Source organism: Hemitrygon akajei, chromosome 12, assembly GCF_048418815.1.
Source record: "Hemitrygon akajei chromosome 12, sHemAka1.3, whole genome shotgun sequence".
Classification (NCBI taxonomy): domain Eukaryota; kingdom Metazoa; phylum Chordata; class Chondrichthyes; order Myliobatiformes; family Dasyatidae; genus Hemitrygon; species Hemitrygon akajei.
The window spans coordinates 87058109-87076251 of NC_133135.1; the positions used below are offsets into that span (position 1 = coordinate 87058109).

At 40.0% G+C, this 18143-nt stretch overlaps 1 protein-coding gene across 1 annotated transcript in view; it reads left to right on the top strand.

The window, feature by feature from the left end:
• Positions 1 to 18143, top strand: part of astn1 (astrotactin 1) — a 2716024-nt gene that overhangs the window by 2256595 nt on the left and 441286 nt on the right. The window contains exon 15 of the mRNA XM_073063618.1: positions 14831 to 14935. Coding sequence (XP_072919719.1) covers positions 14831 to 14935 — 105 coding nt within the window. The remainder of the gene's footprint in view (positions 1 to 14830; positions 14936 to 18143) is intronic.

Below are 18143 nucleotides of genomic sequence, written 5' to 3' on the forward strand. Positions count from 1 at the left end.
GGTCAAAACCTTGCATCGAGAGTGGGGAGGGGAGATAGCCAATGTGAAGAGGAGAGGGGGAGTGGCAGGAAATATTCTGAAGCAATTGGTAGACTGAGGTGGTAAGATGACAGGCAGGTAGGGCCATGTCAGGGAATTGAGCAGCATGGAGATGGAAGACTCTGGATGGTGATTCATAGATGAGACTGACAAGGTGAGAGAGAAAAGGAAATGAAAACACAGGTAAAGTAGATGGTGGTTGGGAGCAGGAGAACGTGAGGATAGGTGACGGCTACTGGAGGGAATTAAGCAGGAACTCAAAGTACTACCTGAACATGATACTAATAAACAAAGGAGGTAAGAATGGGAACTGTAAGGGTTGAACTGAAGGACTGTTGGTGGAACCTGTGTATGAAGTGAGATCTTTGTCAGTTCTGCAAGCTGCCGCCGGATCCCATCACCAGCCACATCTAGTCCTCTCCGTCCCTTTCTGCCTTCCCTCACACTAAGTGAAACACTTGTCCTTACATCTCCTTCCCCACCACCATCAAGAGACCTAAACAGTCCTTCCAGGTGGGTCAAAGGTGCACCTCCTCTAACCTTGTCTGCAGCATTTGGTGAGGCCAAGCACTGACTCAGTGACCATTTCACAGAACACCTATGCTCAGTCTGCAATGGCCATCCCAAGCTCCCAGTTGCAGACAATTTCAACTCCCCTTCCCAATCCTTGTCCATCTCTACTGCCAGGATGAAATCCAATACAAGTTGCAGAAGCAACACCTTATATTCTGGCTGGTATAAATAATGGATTCTCCACTTTTAAGTACCCCTTCTCCTTGTGCTTTTCTACCCAGTCCCCACATTCCCCCTTCCTTCTGATCCTGTGGTTCCATTTTCTCCACTTTCCCTCTCGCTCCCAGCCTCCTTCACCCATCGCCTTCCCTCTCCTGACTCTAAACCACTTCACACACAGGTTTACCCTCTCCCACCTGTCTGGTTCAATTAATGTTCTCCTCTCCTGTAATGGTTCCCATTCTCATCTCACCTTATTTACTGGTACACTTGGAGACCCAGCCTATCTCCCTCCAGCAATGTCATCGATCTTCACATGCTTTCCTCATCCCCCCCACCTTCTTGCCTCATCTGTAGTCAGTACTTTATCCTCCATTTTTTCTGTCTCCTTCTATCATTCACCTGCCATTATCTTCCGACTTCACTACCCTACCTCATACCATCTGCCTGAACTCTCACACCCTTCCTCAGTTGACCGATCGCCCTAAAATCCTTTCTCACCTCTCCTCTTTATAGTGGCCATTTCACCTCTCCAGTCTCAGCTTGATGCAAGATTTCAACTCAAAGCATCAACAATTTTGTTTTTCCCACTGATACCACATTATCAACTCAGTTCCTTCAGCACACTGTTGCTCTGATCAAAATGTCACTTGAATTGTAGGTGTAGTCAACATTCTTTCACTTTAATGGTGAAGATCCAAAGAGGAAATCTCTATTATTGATAGTGTGTGTGTGTGTGTGTGTGTGTGTGTGTGTGTGTGTGTGTGTGTGTGTGTGTGTGTGTGTGTGTGTGTGTGTGTGTGTGTGTGTGTGTGTGTGTGTGTGTGTGTGTGTGTGTGTGTGTTGGAGGATATGTGGTGGTGATCATGTGGAGTGAAAGAGTTAGTAGAACTTTTAGAGGATGTGAAGAGCCCATTCAGACCAAGTTGGCTCCCTGAAGAGCATTCTGTTCAGATCCATTCTCTTGCATCGCTCCCTCAAGTGTCAATGGAATTCCCTTTCTGGAAAGTCTGCATTGACGCTACTTTCACTACCCACTTGGACAGTGAGTTCCACCTGGTGTTTTAAAGAAATTTTGTAGGTTACAACAGGATAGCGATAGGATGCAGAGCTGGGCTGAGAAGTGGCAGATGGAGTTCAATCTTGGGAAGTCTGAAGTGATACACTTTGGAAAGTTGAACTTGAAGACAAAGATCAAGGATAATGGCATGATTCTTTGTAGTATAGAGGAACAGAGGGATCTTGGTGCCCAAGTCCATAGATTCCTCATAGGATCATTAAGAAGGTGTATGGTGTGTTCGCCTTTGTTATTCAGAGTATTGAGATGATGAGCCATAAGGCAATGTTGACCATAGGTGGAGTATTTTGTTCAGTTCTGGTCCCTTCATTATTGGGAAATGTGGAAGCTTTAGAGAGAATGCAGAAGAGACTTGCCAGGATGCTGCCTGGATTAGAGAGCATGTCATATGAGGGAAGGTGGAGAAGGCTGTGGCTTTTCTCTTTTGAATGAAGGAAGATGAGATGTTACTTGATAGAGGCGTATATAATAAGAGGCATGGATAGAGTGGACAACCAGAATCTTTTTCCCAGGGTGATGCTGACCAATACAAGAAGATATCATTTTAAGATAATTGGAGAAAACTCTCGGGGATATCAGAGACAAAGATGAGGAATGCATGGAGTGCACTGCTGCTGGGGGTGGTGGTAGCAGCAGGTACATTGGGAACATTTAAGAAACTCTTAGATAGGCACATGATGTTAAAACTGGAGGGCTATGTGGGAGGGAAGTGATAGATTGATGTTGTAATAGATTAAAAAGTCGACATAACATCATGGATCAAGAAGGTCTGTACTCTGCTGTACTGCTCTATGTCCTATATCACTAGTGTTTTTGGCCAGCACTTGGAACTCATATCCTCACTTCCTTGAATTATCTGCTATTGAGAGTAACTTTCTTCTTCTCTTCATCTAAACCATTCCCATCTAATTTTTGTCCATTTCTGTCAAATATTCTTTCAATTTCAGTTGCTCCAAAGAGAACATTCCCAGCTCCTACTGTTTAATCTTCCTACTGAAATTTCTCTTCTCTCTACCAGAGCTCCTCTGTCAGGCCACTATTTCCTCTTAGAATGTGGACAAGTAATGTAATCTCCAGCTGTGCTTTCTCCAGTGTTTGATAATTGTTCAACCCAACCTCTGTATTTTAATAGTCTACATATCTAATTTTCTATCCCTCTTTCTTTTCTAACCACTCTTTTCACCACTGTCATCTTCATATACAGTATATCCAGATTCCTCTATTCCTGGACACTCTTCAGAGCAATACTACACATTCTATACCGTGTCTCTCATTCTGCGTGAATGTATCACTTCACCCTCCAAAATAAAACCTTTCTGTGTTAAAATAGTGCAATCTGTCAATTCTATTTATTTATTTATTTGTTTGCTTTTTAATTTATTGGGATAAATATGGAATAGGCCCGGCAATCTCCCAATTTAGTCCTAGCCTAATCATGCGACAATTTACAGCCACCAATTAACCTACCAACTGGTACGTCTTTGGACTGTGGGAGGAAACCGGAGCACCCAGAAGAAAGCCATATGGTCACGGGGAACATACAAACTCCTTACAGGTGGCAGCTGGATTGCGAATTATTATTCTGCAATTCACACACTTTGGGGGAGAAAGATTGTCCATTTCATACTTCCATTGGATCCTGGAACCTTCTCAGTTTCTTTCTTCGATGGCTAATCTATGCTTTTGGTGTTTTCAGCTTTTCAAGTATTCTTGTGTTTCACTGCCAACTCTAATCATAATCTTCAGAGAAGAGAAAATCTGTAGATGCTGGAAATCCAAGCAACACACAAAAAGTGCTAGAGGAACTCAGCAGGCCAGGCAGCATCTATGGAAAAAAGGACAGTCGACGTTTCAGGTCAAGACACTTCAGCCCGAAACGTCGATTGTACATTTTTCCATAGATACTGCCTGGCCTGCTGAGTTCCTCCAGCATTTTGTTTGTGTCGCTAATCCTAACCCTTATGGAGTTCAGTGAAATCATATCTTATTTTGTACCAGCAGATCTTTAGCCTTGCATACCTTGCTTAATCTTCTAAAATCTTCAAGGAGAAACTTCATATTTCTTTATAATTCCCATTTTTCCAATATTATGTGTGTAATATTTCCATCTGCTCTGCCATATGCTATGTATTTTTAATGCTTTCTAATTTAAATAACCATTGAGGTTATTCTGTTAATCTAATCTGTATACTGTTATTTATTTATTTATTGTTGTTATTATTTTATTGTGTTTTTTTTTCTATGTTATGTATTGCATTGAATTGCTGCTAACAAATTTCACAATACATGCCGGTGATAATAAACCTGATTCTGATTCTGATAATCAAAAATTTTGGCTCTCAACATACACCTTATCAGATAGTGAACAAATATCTGTGCAAGGGGAAGGAGAAAGAGTTTGCCATTTATTTTACAATAATGTAAATAAGCCTTTGACAATGCAATAAAAGGAGGGAAAATAAGCTGATAGGGAAGGATACTGCCAATCCCAGAGCACCATTATACTTTGTGAAATGGTTTAGGTCATGACATTACAGAAGCATCTGGAGAGATTTGGGGAGATGAAAGGCAAAAGGCAACACCTTCTTGTTCACAATCAGGTCTTGTGTATTTATTTATGAATAATGATGTTTGAAAATTTGTATTCCATAGAAGAAAATTATTCAGAACTTAGCGATACTGAGACATTGAATTAAGATAAATGCAGGAATAATCACCATTAGTGTATACTTCTGAGCTGGGTGAAATAACTTCAATCTTCACATTGAAATGAGCGAATCCTTTTTTCTGATTGCTATAGCTCACTGTTATGAATGTTCTGGCGTGTCAGTAGTGGGGACAACTTGATTTCTTGGTAGTCGATGCATTGGCTGAACTGTCTTTCTGTGGGCACTGGTTACAGCCAAATTCCAGGCATTCCAGTGTTAGTGACCAGGGCAGAGGGCACAATGTGAGCCAATGGACATGGGTTCTAGAGGTATTGCTGGCAGCTACCTCTGCAAAATCTACTTCTCCTCGGCATTACAGAGGCTGCAAAGAGAAGAGCCATCAGGACCATCACAGATGATGCTGAGTATGCCTTCGGATGGCTACAGGTCAAGGGGTGTGACCTGTGGATCCTCAAGCCGGAGTCTGATCAACCCTGGATGTGCTGAATGAGCAAGGGTGTCTGATACTGAAAGACCCGCAACACCCAATGACCCCAGGTTACATCACTGATGATGTGTTCCAGCGCATCCTAGAATGTACCTCAGCATCATAGACTGGGTGGTCCTCTACATTATTTGGCTATCAGTAGGAGTTAGATGAATAATTTTGATTTCAACAGTTTTCTTTTCTGAAGGCATCCCACAGGATCGCTGGCACAAGGTGCAAAGTCACCAAACAATATACTTTTGATCTAGACAGCTGAATCATTTCCCAAGTGTAAAGTAAGTGTATACTGGTGGAAGTGACCGGAATAGTAGCTGCTTGGAGGCTGGTGCTAGGTTTTCGACACTCTTCAAAGTGAGCATTCTTTGAAACTGCTCAAAATATTGAATAATTGAAATCAATTATTAAAGGATTCATTTTCACTATCTGGGCTAAAGCTCCCAGGGACAGAGATGATCTAATAGCTGATATCTGTTTGTTTTTCCTTTGCGAAGGGAAGAGAAGTTTACTTTCAAATCCTTATATCTCTGAGAGTTTTGGTCCAGTTTATTAGATCAAATCTCTATTTAACAAGTTAAACTAGGTACATTCTGATACACTCGCTGATCAAGCTGCAGAAAATCTATAAAACTTGATTGCAAACAGACTAGAAGTTGCAAATTATGAATTAGTTAGCTGGATATTAACACACAGATCAAAATATGTAGAAATGTGGATGAATATTGCATTGGAAACCTAACTGGAGACATGATAGATGGACACCACCACCACATGTGGAGTTGCGGATAGTCCAGATGAACGTTCCACTGGAAACTAAATGATGCCCTCTGCACTGCAGTAGATGTTATTTCCACGGATCTAAGTAAGACATTTAACAAAATCCTGCATAGAGACCATATGGTAGAGGAGCAGAATTAAGCTATTTGTCCCATGTCTGCTTCACCATTTCATCATATAACAATTACAGCACGGAAACAGGGCATCTCGGCCCTTCTAGTCTGTGCCAAATGCTTACTCTCACCTAGTCCCACATGGCTGATCTATTTACTTCTCAGCCCCAATCTCCTGCCTTCTTCCCATATCTCTTCATGCCCTGATTAATCAAGAATGTATTGTTACGTACCCCGTAACTGGGTCACTTACCAGCAAAGATAGAGAGGTCCATTGAAGTCTGATGGTACTATTTTTAACAGTATTTATTGATAAAAATACACAAAAATAACATCGATGCAAACATACAGATAATATACGTCGTCAATACGAAATCTAAAAGCGCAGGTATAATAATAATCAATAAGAAATAGCTCTATCATTGTCTAGGGGATAATGTATTGTCCGATGGAAATATAAAAGTCACTCAGTTCATTCAAGCTGCAGCTTTTGGTTGGAGAGAGAGACGGAGTTTAAACTTGCCCATTCCTTTTATGATGTCAATCCTTCGAGAGTCGTTGGGGCTGATTTCTCCTTTGTTGTTAGCTAAAGCTGTTCTTCTGTGGCAAGGCCCACCAATTCCGAGGCAAATGGAAAAGGACGCACGTGGCTTTCCACCAGCTTTCGCTATTACGCTGTTACAGGATTTCTAGCGTTTCTTCTGATGCGTCTGAGGGGCTGTTCCCACAGACCCTCTTTTATCCCCACTCACGGGGTCTCAGATGTCAATCAGGGTGGAATGATGCCATCCCCCAACCAGCCCACGTTGCCTGAGGGCTTCCACGAAGCACAGTACTCAATGCACAATTCCGTCTCCAAGAGACAATGGCCGTTTCCCGTAGCTTTGTATCGCTGAGGGGCCAAGATATTCCAAACGTCTCTCTCTCATTTCCTGGGTCTCCTGACCTGAATTAATAGCGATCTTGCGATTCTCAAAAAGGAGGGGGCTGCTTTGGGCCCCTTTGACCCCTCAGAGTTGGGCACAGGCGTAACAGTATCAACATCTGCCTTAAATATACCCAATCACTTGACCTCCACAGCCGCTCTGGTAATAAATTCCACAGATTCACCTCTCTCTGGCAAACGAAATTCCCCCTCATCTCCGTTCTAAGTGGACTGCGCCTTATGCGAGAGTGGGAGATTAAGGCATATAGGGTCTAAAGTGAACTGGCTCATTGGATCCAAAATTGGCTTGGTGAAAGGAGGCGAGTGATGATTGAAAGTCTGTAACTAGTGTTGCACTGCAAAGATCGATGCTGGTACACTTATTATGTGATGTAAATTAATAACAGATTTGAATTTAGGAGGATTGGTTTGTAAGTTTTCAGATGACAATATGATTGGTGGTGTTACAGATTGTAAAGAAGGTTGTCTAAGGCTGCAGCGGGTTATAGATCAGATGGAGAGTTGGGAAGAGCATTGGCAGATGGAATTTAATCCCAACAAGAGCAATGTGATGTATCTTGGGATGTAATGTGAGATAGGACATACACAGTAAATGGTAGGGAGCCAGGCCTTTCAAGTCCATAGGCACCCTGAAACTGGCAACATGGGTAGATACAATGGTAAATAAGGAATATAGCATGTTTGCCTTCATAGATCAGGACAGAGCATATAAAAATTGGGATATTATGTTGCAACTTTACAAACTACTGTTTAGACTACACTTGGAGTATTGTATACAGTTCACTATAGGAAGGAGGTGCAAAGGAAATTCACCAAGATGTTGCCTGATTTGGAAGATTTCAGTTATGGGGAGAAAGGATTTGTTTTTCCTGGAATGAAATCAGCCAAGAGGTAGGCAAAATTATAGGAGTTATGTGCAGGAGAAAGAGTATCAGTTTATGGGAAATTAGCCTCATCTTAAATCACTCATTATAGTGGATAAGCAGTTTTTCACCTTAGGCCTTTCAAACTTTCAATCATTTTTACCTACAAACCATTGACAACTGATGATGAACTTGCACCATTAGATTTTTAGAATTACCTGAATCTTGACTAAGATTTTTCTCTATCAAAAACAAGTTATTTATACAATATGTGGTTTGGCCATTATTTGTAGCATACAGATTAAATCTCAGTATCTGAACTGGATACTTACAATGAATGTCGAGATAACCTTTCATCTTTTAATAGCAATGTCTATTGAACTAGTATATCAGGTGAAATTTGACCAAGAAATGTAGTTCTTTCTCCAGTGAGTTTGTTTCATTTGTTTTATTAGGGATATATGATCTTTTATTTCCAACAATGGAAAGAGGAATTACATCAATTTAGTGACTTATCTAAAACAAAGATACCCTAAAAACCCACATAATTGTCAGCTTGATCCATCAGGGACTGAAATGAGAAACTTCTTCACACAAAGAAAGATAAATCTCTGTAATTTTCTACCCTGCAGAGCTGTAGATACTAAGTAATTGTTGCATTCAAGCCAAATTTATTTCTGGATGTTAAAGGAATTACAGGATTTGGGAATGATGCAGGGAAAAGTGATATTGTTGAATGGTGGTTTAGGCTCAAGTGTCCAAAAGACCTGCTCCGGCTTCTAATTCTTACATTTTTATGTGATACATGCAGTGTTACTCCTTGAGAGCAGCAACCCAAGTCAGTAGAATGTCAAAGTTTTTACTTCCTGACCAATGCAATCAAATTAAGGATATTTGGAAATGTTCCAGTTAGAAAATCTTTGCCTTATTTCCATTTGTAACTTCAGGATTAAAGGATTGGGGTTTCTGATGGTGAAGCTGCCTTCAGAAACCGTAAGTTGCTAAGGAGCTTTAGCATGAAAAGGATTTCATACTCTTTACTGCCAGCTATACATTTTCATAGTCAAAAAATGTTTGAGATGGGAAGGGTGCACTTTTCACTTGGTGACCTCTCAAGTTTCAGATAGTAAGTGAACTATTTCCATGCTGAGTTCTGTACTCCAGACCGCCTCTTCCCACTTTGCTTCAGCTTCATTCTTCCAATCTTTACTAGGTAAAGATTTTTCATTACACTAGAAGGATGATCAACACAGTGGTACAAAAGTGGGAATAGTATTTCTTTTGATAAACCATGGGTGTCCTTTCAGTTCTCTGCCTGCATCAATTTATTATCACATGAAGTGCACTGAAATATAACTGAATCTTTCTCTTTCTGATTATTGTACGTTTATCTCTGTTGCAATGCTCAGGAATGAAGCATAAAATCAATCAATCAAATTGGTTGCATAAAATGTAATTTGATGTCAGTGTGATGTGTGGTCTGCATTGCTATCATTCGTACAAAATTCATGCTCTCTGGATACTGATCGATTTTCCAGAAGCGTATGATTGGAATTATAACCTTGTTTTTGGCTGTGTGCTAAATGCAGAGAATATAGAAATGCCCAAAAGTCAAACCTGTAAACACACTGTGCACTTTGAAGTGAAGCCATGCTGAGGTTTTGAACACTGATTCCAAATGAATCCAATCTAATGAAGGATCATTGACCTGAAAAGCTATGTCCTTTTCTTTCCACATGTTACCACCTGATCTGATAAGTTTTTTGTATTTCAGATTTCCAGCAACTGTGCCTTCCAAATTTTTCATCTCAGCTTTGTAGAATGGAGAAAGTGATTGTCAAAACATACAATACCTTAGATTAAGAGAGAATAAAGTGCCAAATCACTGATTTTTAGGCATTAGAAATTTTAAGACAACTGTTCAGATCTTCATTGTGAACCATTAGACACTTATCTCCCAGGCTCGTCTTACATATAATTGTCTTCCAAGCTGACTGAGAGGGTGAAAACATGACAAACAAACAAAAAAGAACATATGTAAGATCACCCACCTTGGTGTATACTATATAAAAATGTAAAGTATTTATTAAACTGCTGAGAAATTAGGAAGTGTTGGTAGCCAAGGAATTGTGGTTGTGCTTGTGCACAAGGCAATGAAGACCATCATGCAAGTTCAGTAAGCAATTAGAAGAGAAACAGTATGTTAGTTTTTACTAGAAAACGTTTTGATTACAGGAGTAAGGAAGCCTCATTGCAAACATACTTGTCCTTGGCAAGAATATACTTGCCACTGAATGAGTGTAGTGAAGATTCAATGGGGCATTTGCTGAATGAGCATGATTGAGTAAACTGGGACTGTAGTCCTTCATTGATGACTTGAGTTCTCATCAAAACTTACAAAAATTTTTAAGTAGTTGACATCTTAAACGCAGGGTGGTGAATGTTTACCTTGGCTTGATTGGGCACTATTTGAGAATAAGGAGTAGGCTGGTTTAGATTGAGGTGAAGCGAAATTTCCACAGATAGTGAAACTTGGGAATTCTCTACCCTATAAACCTATGGAAGATAGGTATTTAGTGACTGAAGAGATATGGAGTTGATACTGGAAATGGCACTGAGATATAAAATCAGCCATGATCCTGATAAATGGCACAGCAGGCTTACAGGCCAAATAGCCCACTCCTGTTCATATTTCTTACTTTCTTTACTCCAATTCTATTTCCATCTTTCTTCAGTAACTAATGTAATGTCATTGGTATTATTGCAAGATCTGGCAAAAATCCAGCATTGTGCTGTACCATGTCAAGGAATGCCAAGGTTCCACAATGTTTTCATGCCTTCACTATTGCTTCTACTTTTTAGTGTTTGCAATCTATTTTCATGTATTTCATACCTGAGATAACTTCTACTTTGTATAAACACTAACATCCCCTTTTTCATGCTTTGTGTCCGTGAGGTCAGCTGAACACTTACTTAAACATTTTCTTCTTCAGCACTCATGGCTATTTGTACTTTATCTTGATCATGTTACTCATCATCTCTATCTTATGGTATCTAAACCTTTGTAGTTTGGAGAAACTTCAGTGATGATTTCATTACATAAGCTTGTTTTGAGTTCTATTGATAATTCATTGCATAATTGAATTTGTTTTTGGTCAATTAAATCACAATCCTGTTACATCATAAGAAGCTGCTAGAGTTGTAGTATCAAAACAAGTCCTTACTTCTGCTTTGTAGTTTGAAATATAAAGTTTTCCACAATTCAATACACTTCAGGATTGAAACATGCAATATCTGTACTACTTTGCTAAAGAAAAGATTTTTTTGGCATTCCATTATGTAAAATAAAAATTCCACTTTGTATTATGTGTTACAGAACCCACATCAATTTCAAAAACATGACTTTCATGTGGTTATCATCATTCTGTGCTGGCATATTCTTGCCATCAGTCTCCATTCTGTATGTTGCTTTAAAAGAAATTCTGTATGTTTTATATAACCATATAACCATATAACAATCACAGCACGGAAACAGGCCATTCCGGCCCTCCTAGTCCGTGCCGAACTCTTAATCTCACCTAGTCCCACCTACCCGCACTCAGCCCATAACCCTCCACTCCTTTCCTGTCCATATACCTATCCAATTTTACCTTAAATGACACAACTGAACTGGCCTCTACTACTTCTACAGGAAGCTCATTCCACACAGCTAGCACTCTCTGAGTAAAGAAATACCCCCTCGTGTTTCCCTTAAACTTTTGCCCCCTAACTCTCAAATCATGTCCTCTCATTTGAATCTCCCCTACTCTCAATGGAAACAGCCAATTCACGTCAACTCTATCTATCCCTCTCAACATTTTAAATACCTCGATCAAATCCCCCCTCAACCTTCTACGCTCCAATGAATAGAGACCTAACTTGTTCAACCTTTCTCTGTAACTTAAGTGCTGAAACCCATGTAACATCCTAGTAAATCGTCTCTGCACTCTCTCTAATTTATTGATATCTTTCCTATAATTCGGTGACCAGAACTGTACACAATATTCCAAATTTGGCCTTACCAATGCCTTGTACAATTTTAACATTGGTCTAAAAGCCTTGTGGAATCATATACAAAATTATTCCAATATAGGCCACTTGAGTCTGAGTAGCTGTCTTACATAGATTGCCACAATTTAGATCAAACTACTCAATATAATGTTATTTCTTCAGTGCTTCTGTGTGATTATCATGGTTTTACCAATGGGCTTGGACTAATCTGTGTTCAAAGAGTTCAAATGTCAGTACAACACCAAAAGCTGGAAGGACTTAGTTAGTTAGGCAGTATCTATGGAAGGAAATGGACAGTCAACATTTTGGTCAAGATCCTTAATCCGGATTGAGTCACTGAGTTCTTCCAAGTTTTTGTGTATTGCTCTCAATTCTAGCATCTGCACTCTCTTGTGTCTCCTTAAGGCAAGGCAAGTAACTACTGGCTTCAGAATCAGCTCCATGGATTCACCTTACTCTCACCCTCATTTGAAGGCTTAATTTTGTTTAGTTGTCCTATCAATACATATTATTGCTCTTCCATCCTTATTGCCAGTTTATAAGGTGCATATGCAATGCTTCTGTCCTGGACAGTTCAACAAAAATGGAGAAATACAAGGACACACATTTGTGTTTTTGCTTTGAACAGACCACTGCACATGCAACTGGTTTGTTCAATTTTACCTACTAAGAACAAGGAACATAACACAGTTTCAGTCCTCAACCACATCTGGATGAACATGGTGTGTAGAAGAAAACATCTGGGTAACCCTTGACATTATTCTTCTACTTCGTACACTAATTAGAAAAGTTGACCCCAATGAGGTACAGCTATTATTGTTCTGAATTGCATTTGTATTTAGGTACAGTTTGAATGGTTCTGTGGCTCTCATGGAAACTTTGTTTTAACCTCAGCCATCAGAATGTCAGGTGAACATTCTTTTTCAACTGCTTGATAAATGTGTTTTCTTCTGGCTGCCCAGGTGTCTGAGATCAGACTGAGAAAAGGGTTAGAAACAATTAAACTGTTTGTTACTTTACTAAATAGTAACATAATAACAATTTTACCCGTTTACTGCTGGTTCACCTCATTAACCTTGGACAGCCATTTTAACAAGTAATCTTGGCAAAATCTGCTCAATTTGTGATGCCTGGCAACTTCCCAATGTTGGATGTGCAGAGACACTCCCTGTTCTGTTTCGTGACCCTTGCGAAGTCTTAGTTTTAAAATCTTTATAGTGTTAATGGGCTATTGATGGGACAGCAGGATCCATGGGCTTTCTTTAGTGTGTTGGCAATGTGCTGCTAACGGTGCCTGGGCCCTGCTGATTCTGTTTGTACAGTGCATTTGAGCTGTACAGAATCTTTTAAACATGATGATCTTCATTTCAAACTGTATGCGGTGACTGCAGAAGCTCAGATCATCATCTTTAGCATCACTGCTCTCTTCACGTTTTCAGACAATTCAGTGGAAAATACTGAAACAAATCCCAGCAGTGTTGTTCCTCAGCGATAAGCCTCAGTACTGAATATATCCAGTTCAACTGTATTTAAATTTCAAGTGGGCTGGGTAAAATTTTACTGCAGCCAGATGCTCCAATCCACCCTGGGAATATAGATTACTGCCTCAGACCTTAAAGAGTAACCGAAGTGGGCTCCTCTATTCTTCAAACATGCATATTGCTCTATGTAATCCAGTCTACCCTTTCCTTTCCCCATCGCCTTGAAAATCACATTCACTACTGGGTTGTTTTATCTCACCAATTTGATAGTATGACATTAAATTTTTGATCTATTTTGACCCTTCAAATCATGGGAGATTCTACATTTAAATGGATTAATTTATCGACTAGCATCAGGAAGAACAGATTGTTACGAAAAGCTCAAGAAAGGAAACCTTCCCTAATCCCTGAGCTACCTAGTTTAAGTTAGGGTGACTCTTAAATTATTAGGCACACTGGTTTCAGGAATATTGTTTGGACTATACTGCCAACATCTCAAGAAGCAATAAAACTAAATCAAAGTTTAAAGTAAATTTATTTTCAAAGTGTATATATATATATCACCACATACAACCCTGAGATTCCTTTTCTTGCAAGTATACTCAATAAATCCAATACGATAATAGAATCAATGAAAGAATGCATCAACAGGGTGGACAACTAGTGCGCAAAGGACAAATTATGCAAATACAAAAGAAAAAATAGAAATATTAATAATAAAAAATAAATAAATAAGCAATGACTATCGCAAACATGAGAAGAAGAGTCCTTGAAAGTGAGTCAATAGGTTGTGGAAACAGTTCAGTGATGGAGCGAATAAAGTTCAGTGAACTTTACCCTTTGGGTCAAGAGCCTGATGGTTGAGGGGTAATAGCTGTTGCTGAACCTGTTGGTGTGAGTCCTTAGGCTTCTTCTTGATGGCAGCAGTGATAAAAGCATGGGCTAGGTGGTAGGAGTCCCTGATAATAGATGTTGTTTTCCTGTGACAACGTTTTCTGTTGAATTGCTCAATAGTGGGAAGGGCTGTGCCTGTACCCGTTAATTTCTGTAGGGTTTTCCATTGAAGGATATTAGTGTTTCCATATGTGGCAGTGATGCAGCCAGTCAATACCACACATCTGTAGAAGCTTGCCGAAAGTTTAGATGACATGCTTAATCTTCACAAACTCCAGGAAGCAGTGGCGCTGCCGTGCTTTCTTGGTAATTGCACTTACGTGCTGGGCCCAGGACAGAGCCTCTGAAATGATAACACTGAGGAATGTAAAGCTGCTGATCCTCTCTACCCCTGATCACCAATGAGGACTGGCTCAGGGACCTTTGCTTTCATCCTCCTGAAGTCAATAATCATCTCCTTGGTCTTGCTGACATAGAATGAGAGATTGCTGCTGTGGCACCACTCAGTCAGATTTTCAGACTCCCTCCTATATGCTAATTGATCACCACCTTTAATTCAGCCAATGATGGTGTCAGCAAAGTCCTGTTGTATTTCAGGTTTACACTGCAGAATACGGGAATGTTGACAATAAAGGAATGCCAAACTGTTTGATGTACTTCCTATTAATGAAATTTTACACTGCTTCTGTTATCATCTTTTGCAGGAATGGTGAACTTCAGTGAAGTGGCAGGGTATCCGATGGTACAGCATTGGAAGCTGAAATCAACCCAATACCGTGTAAAGCTCAACCAACGCACACTTTCTACAGGTAAGCAGCATCCCTGTTGGACCTCCTTGTCACTCTTACTCATTGTTATTGTCCTGTTTCTATATAGCTATATAGTGAATGGGTAACCTTTCATTCCTCCCGTGAGCGATCTCATTTTTCCTTTTCCCAAAATCTGTATTGTCAGGATCTTATCATGAGATGATGTAAAGTTGAACGTGCCACACTGATAAAGGTACCATTTTGAAACTAGGATATGAAATTGAAGCCTGATTTAACCTGTGAAAGATGCAGTGGCATTTTCTCGAAGGAGTAAGGAAGTCTTCTGAGAGCTGAGCCAAGACCTAATCTTTCAACCAGCATCACTTGAGACAGATCACTTGGTTCCTTACTGAGGGTTTTTGGACTTGCCGTGAGCAAACTGGGTGGCCTTTTTTTTTAACATTGATCACATTGTAAGTGTGTCTGTGGCGTGATGCACTTTTATTCATGAGAAGCATTATGTCCATTTAAGTATTTCTTTCTGTATGTGTTGTATCAGTTTTTATGTACTGTGTGTCTTCTCCTGTATGTTAACTCTGTCAATGAGAGAAAAAGCAATTCATAAACTGAATGAAATGTTTATAAATTAGCCTTTAATGTTAATTTCTTACAAAGCCTGAACACATAGTTCAGAGGAATGGAATTTTATTTCAGACTATAAAGGGAAATAATTTTTGTCATTTAATTACACTTCAATTCTTTACATCAAATGGAAGTTGAAAGCACAAAGGAGGCTTTACACAAGAAAAGTGTATAAATGGTATCTGGGTTAGTGGTTTTTAAGCTTGTCTGTGGCTGTAAACAGCATAGTTATTTGAACCAAGTCCAGCAGTACAGTTAGCAATTAAAAGTGTAGTCTTCTCCTACACCGTGATTCCATCTGTTCCAAATTCTCCAGTTCACTCTGTTTCAACAATTCATTTGATCCATCTTACTAATGAGATGTAAAAAGCACCTGCAGTTACTATAAGCTTGGGAGAAATAGTGCTGGGGCACTGCACTAGAGAAGACATGGAAATTTCTGACTGGAAAGGGAGCTGTGAATCTGACAGTGTCTCACTGGTTGTGAATATAAAGTGAAAGGAGGAAGCACCAAATCATTTAAATTCAGTTTTATTAAGTAATTTACAAGCATAGTAAACCTGTATTATTTTTCCATGCAAAAAGATAAAAATGTAATTTCCCCTTGTGCATTGAATTCTGGAGTACTTGTCTTCAGACCTTTGCAAAAGCATGACTTTCTCAGGACTGCACCCACTGCTGTAAAGACACCACCTTACATAGCATTGAAAAAAATCTGCAAATTCTTTAAGTTCCCACGTGCTCAATGTTTTATCCTTGCTTAGCCGATTGATCTAGTCAACAGAAGTGATTAAACTTCTTGAATTGCTCGTGGAATCCTGAGCAAAGGAAAAGAGAGATCACCCAGAAATCTGCTTTCCTCTCTCAAACCAGTGAAATCTTTTTGAAAATGTATTTGTATTTTCATGCCTTGCGTGCTCCTGAGAGTAGGAGACACAGGGTTAGGATTATTTTGGATCACACTTCTCCCACAGAAAATTTCAGTCTGCAGTTACTTATCCTTTTGGCTCAAACATGAAAAGATTCAGTTAGGTGAAGTGCCGGAGGGAATTTTAAGGCACAGTGGTACCTCTGCAGGGGCCTGCAACTTTCAGAGGAAAGTGGGAAGAAATAAAGAAAATTCTTATCACGTTGGTTCATTATTGGAGAAATACAGCACAGGAACAGTCCCTTCAGCCTACTACATCAATTCTAGCCATCAGACGGCTATTTTTACACTAATCCTACCCTAACCTATTTTATTGTCTGTACATTCCCATCAACTCTCTCCTAGATTCTATCACTGTTCTACACCTTGAGGATAATCAATAGTGACTGATTAATCTACTCAGCTACTTGCCTGAGGGATATGTGACAAAACCAGGACACCCAAGGGAAACCTACACGGTCACAGGAAGACATGCAAACTCCATATGATGCTGAGATACATCATCAGTGATGTAATTGGGGTTACTGGGTGTTTTGGGTCTTTCAACATCAAACACTGGCAGGTGATCCAGCCAGGGTTGATCAGGCTCTGGCTTGTGTCTCAGCAGCATTGATCCACGGATCACATCTCTTGATCTGTAGCCATCTGGAGGCTCACTCAGCAGCCTCTGTGACATCCTGATTGCTCTTTTCTTTACAACCCCAGTAACACTTAGGAGAGAGTAGCTTCTGCACAGTGAGCAGCCAGCAAAATGTCTACACCCCACCTCTATAGGCTCACATCGTGCCCTCCACCCCTGTCTCTTGCAGTGCTCTACCAGATCCTGGTATTCGGCTTTCTTACTTTCAAACATCTCCTAAATCTGGTCTTAGCAAGGAATTGTCAGTTCTACCATGACCACTTGCTTTGAGGTTTCTGACAGAAGGACCATGTCAGGCCCCAGGGATGATGATGCAATGAAGGCAAGGTACTTTAATTGCTTGCCAAGATCAACTTTCAGTTGCCAGTCAGATGCCATGATGAGCAAGCCTGTTTGGTGACCCAGACTGAGACTGATGTTGGACTCCAGCTTTGACGAGCCTATGGGCTTTCTGGGTTGGCACACTGGCAACACCTGAAATCAGGATTAAACTTGGGTCAGTGGAACTATGAGGCAGCAGCTCTACAGTGTTGCAATGTGGTCTGCAAGTATGAGGCTGGATGGACTCAAAGGAGGCATCGAGACCAGAAATCACAAACAGCGAGTGTGACTAAAACTGATAACTGGAAAATACAGAATTTACACAGCAAACCTTCAGGAGAGAAAAAGCATCAGGAGAACCCATGAGTACTTCACTCTTTTGACACAATGTTTTATACTTCTTCAACAGAAAGATAACAATAACCAAAGTTTCAAATGCTATAATTGCATACTTTAATATCTGGCATATATTCAGGTAAATTTACAGAATTGCATGTTTGCAATGGTAGCACATCCCAACTAGCAGAATCTCTGAATTTTCAATACTGGTGTTCCAAAAGACAAACACCCCAAATGTAGCCCTTTTGTTACAGTACTGAAGGCATCGATACATCATTCACAATGTGTGAATGGTAGAACCATTCATCTATTGTCTTCCTCCGTGCAGTTTCAATGGGACAGAATCAGAATAATTGGTTTCATTGGAAGTTAGGTTGTGTAAAAGTTTTATTTGCTGA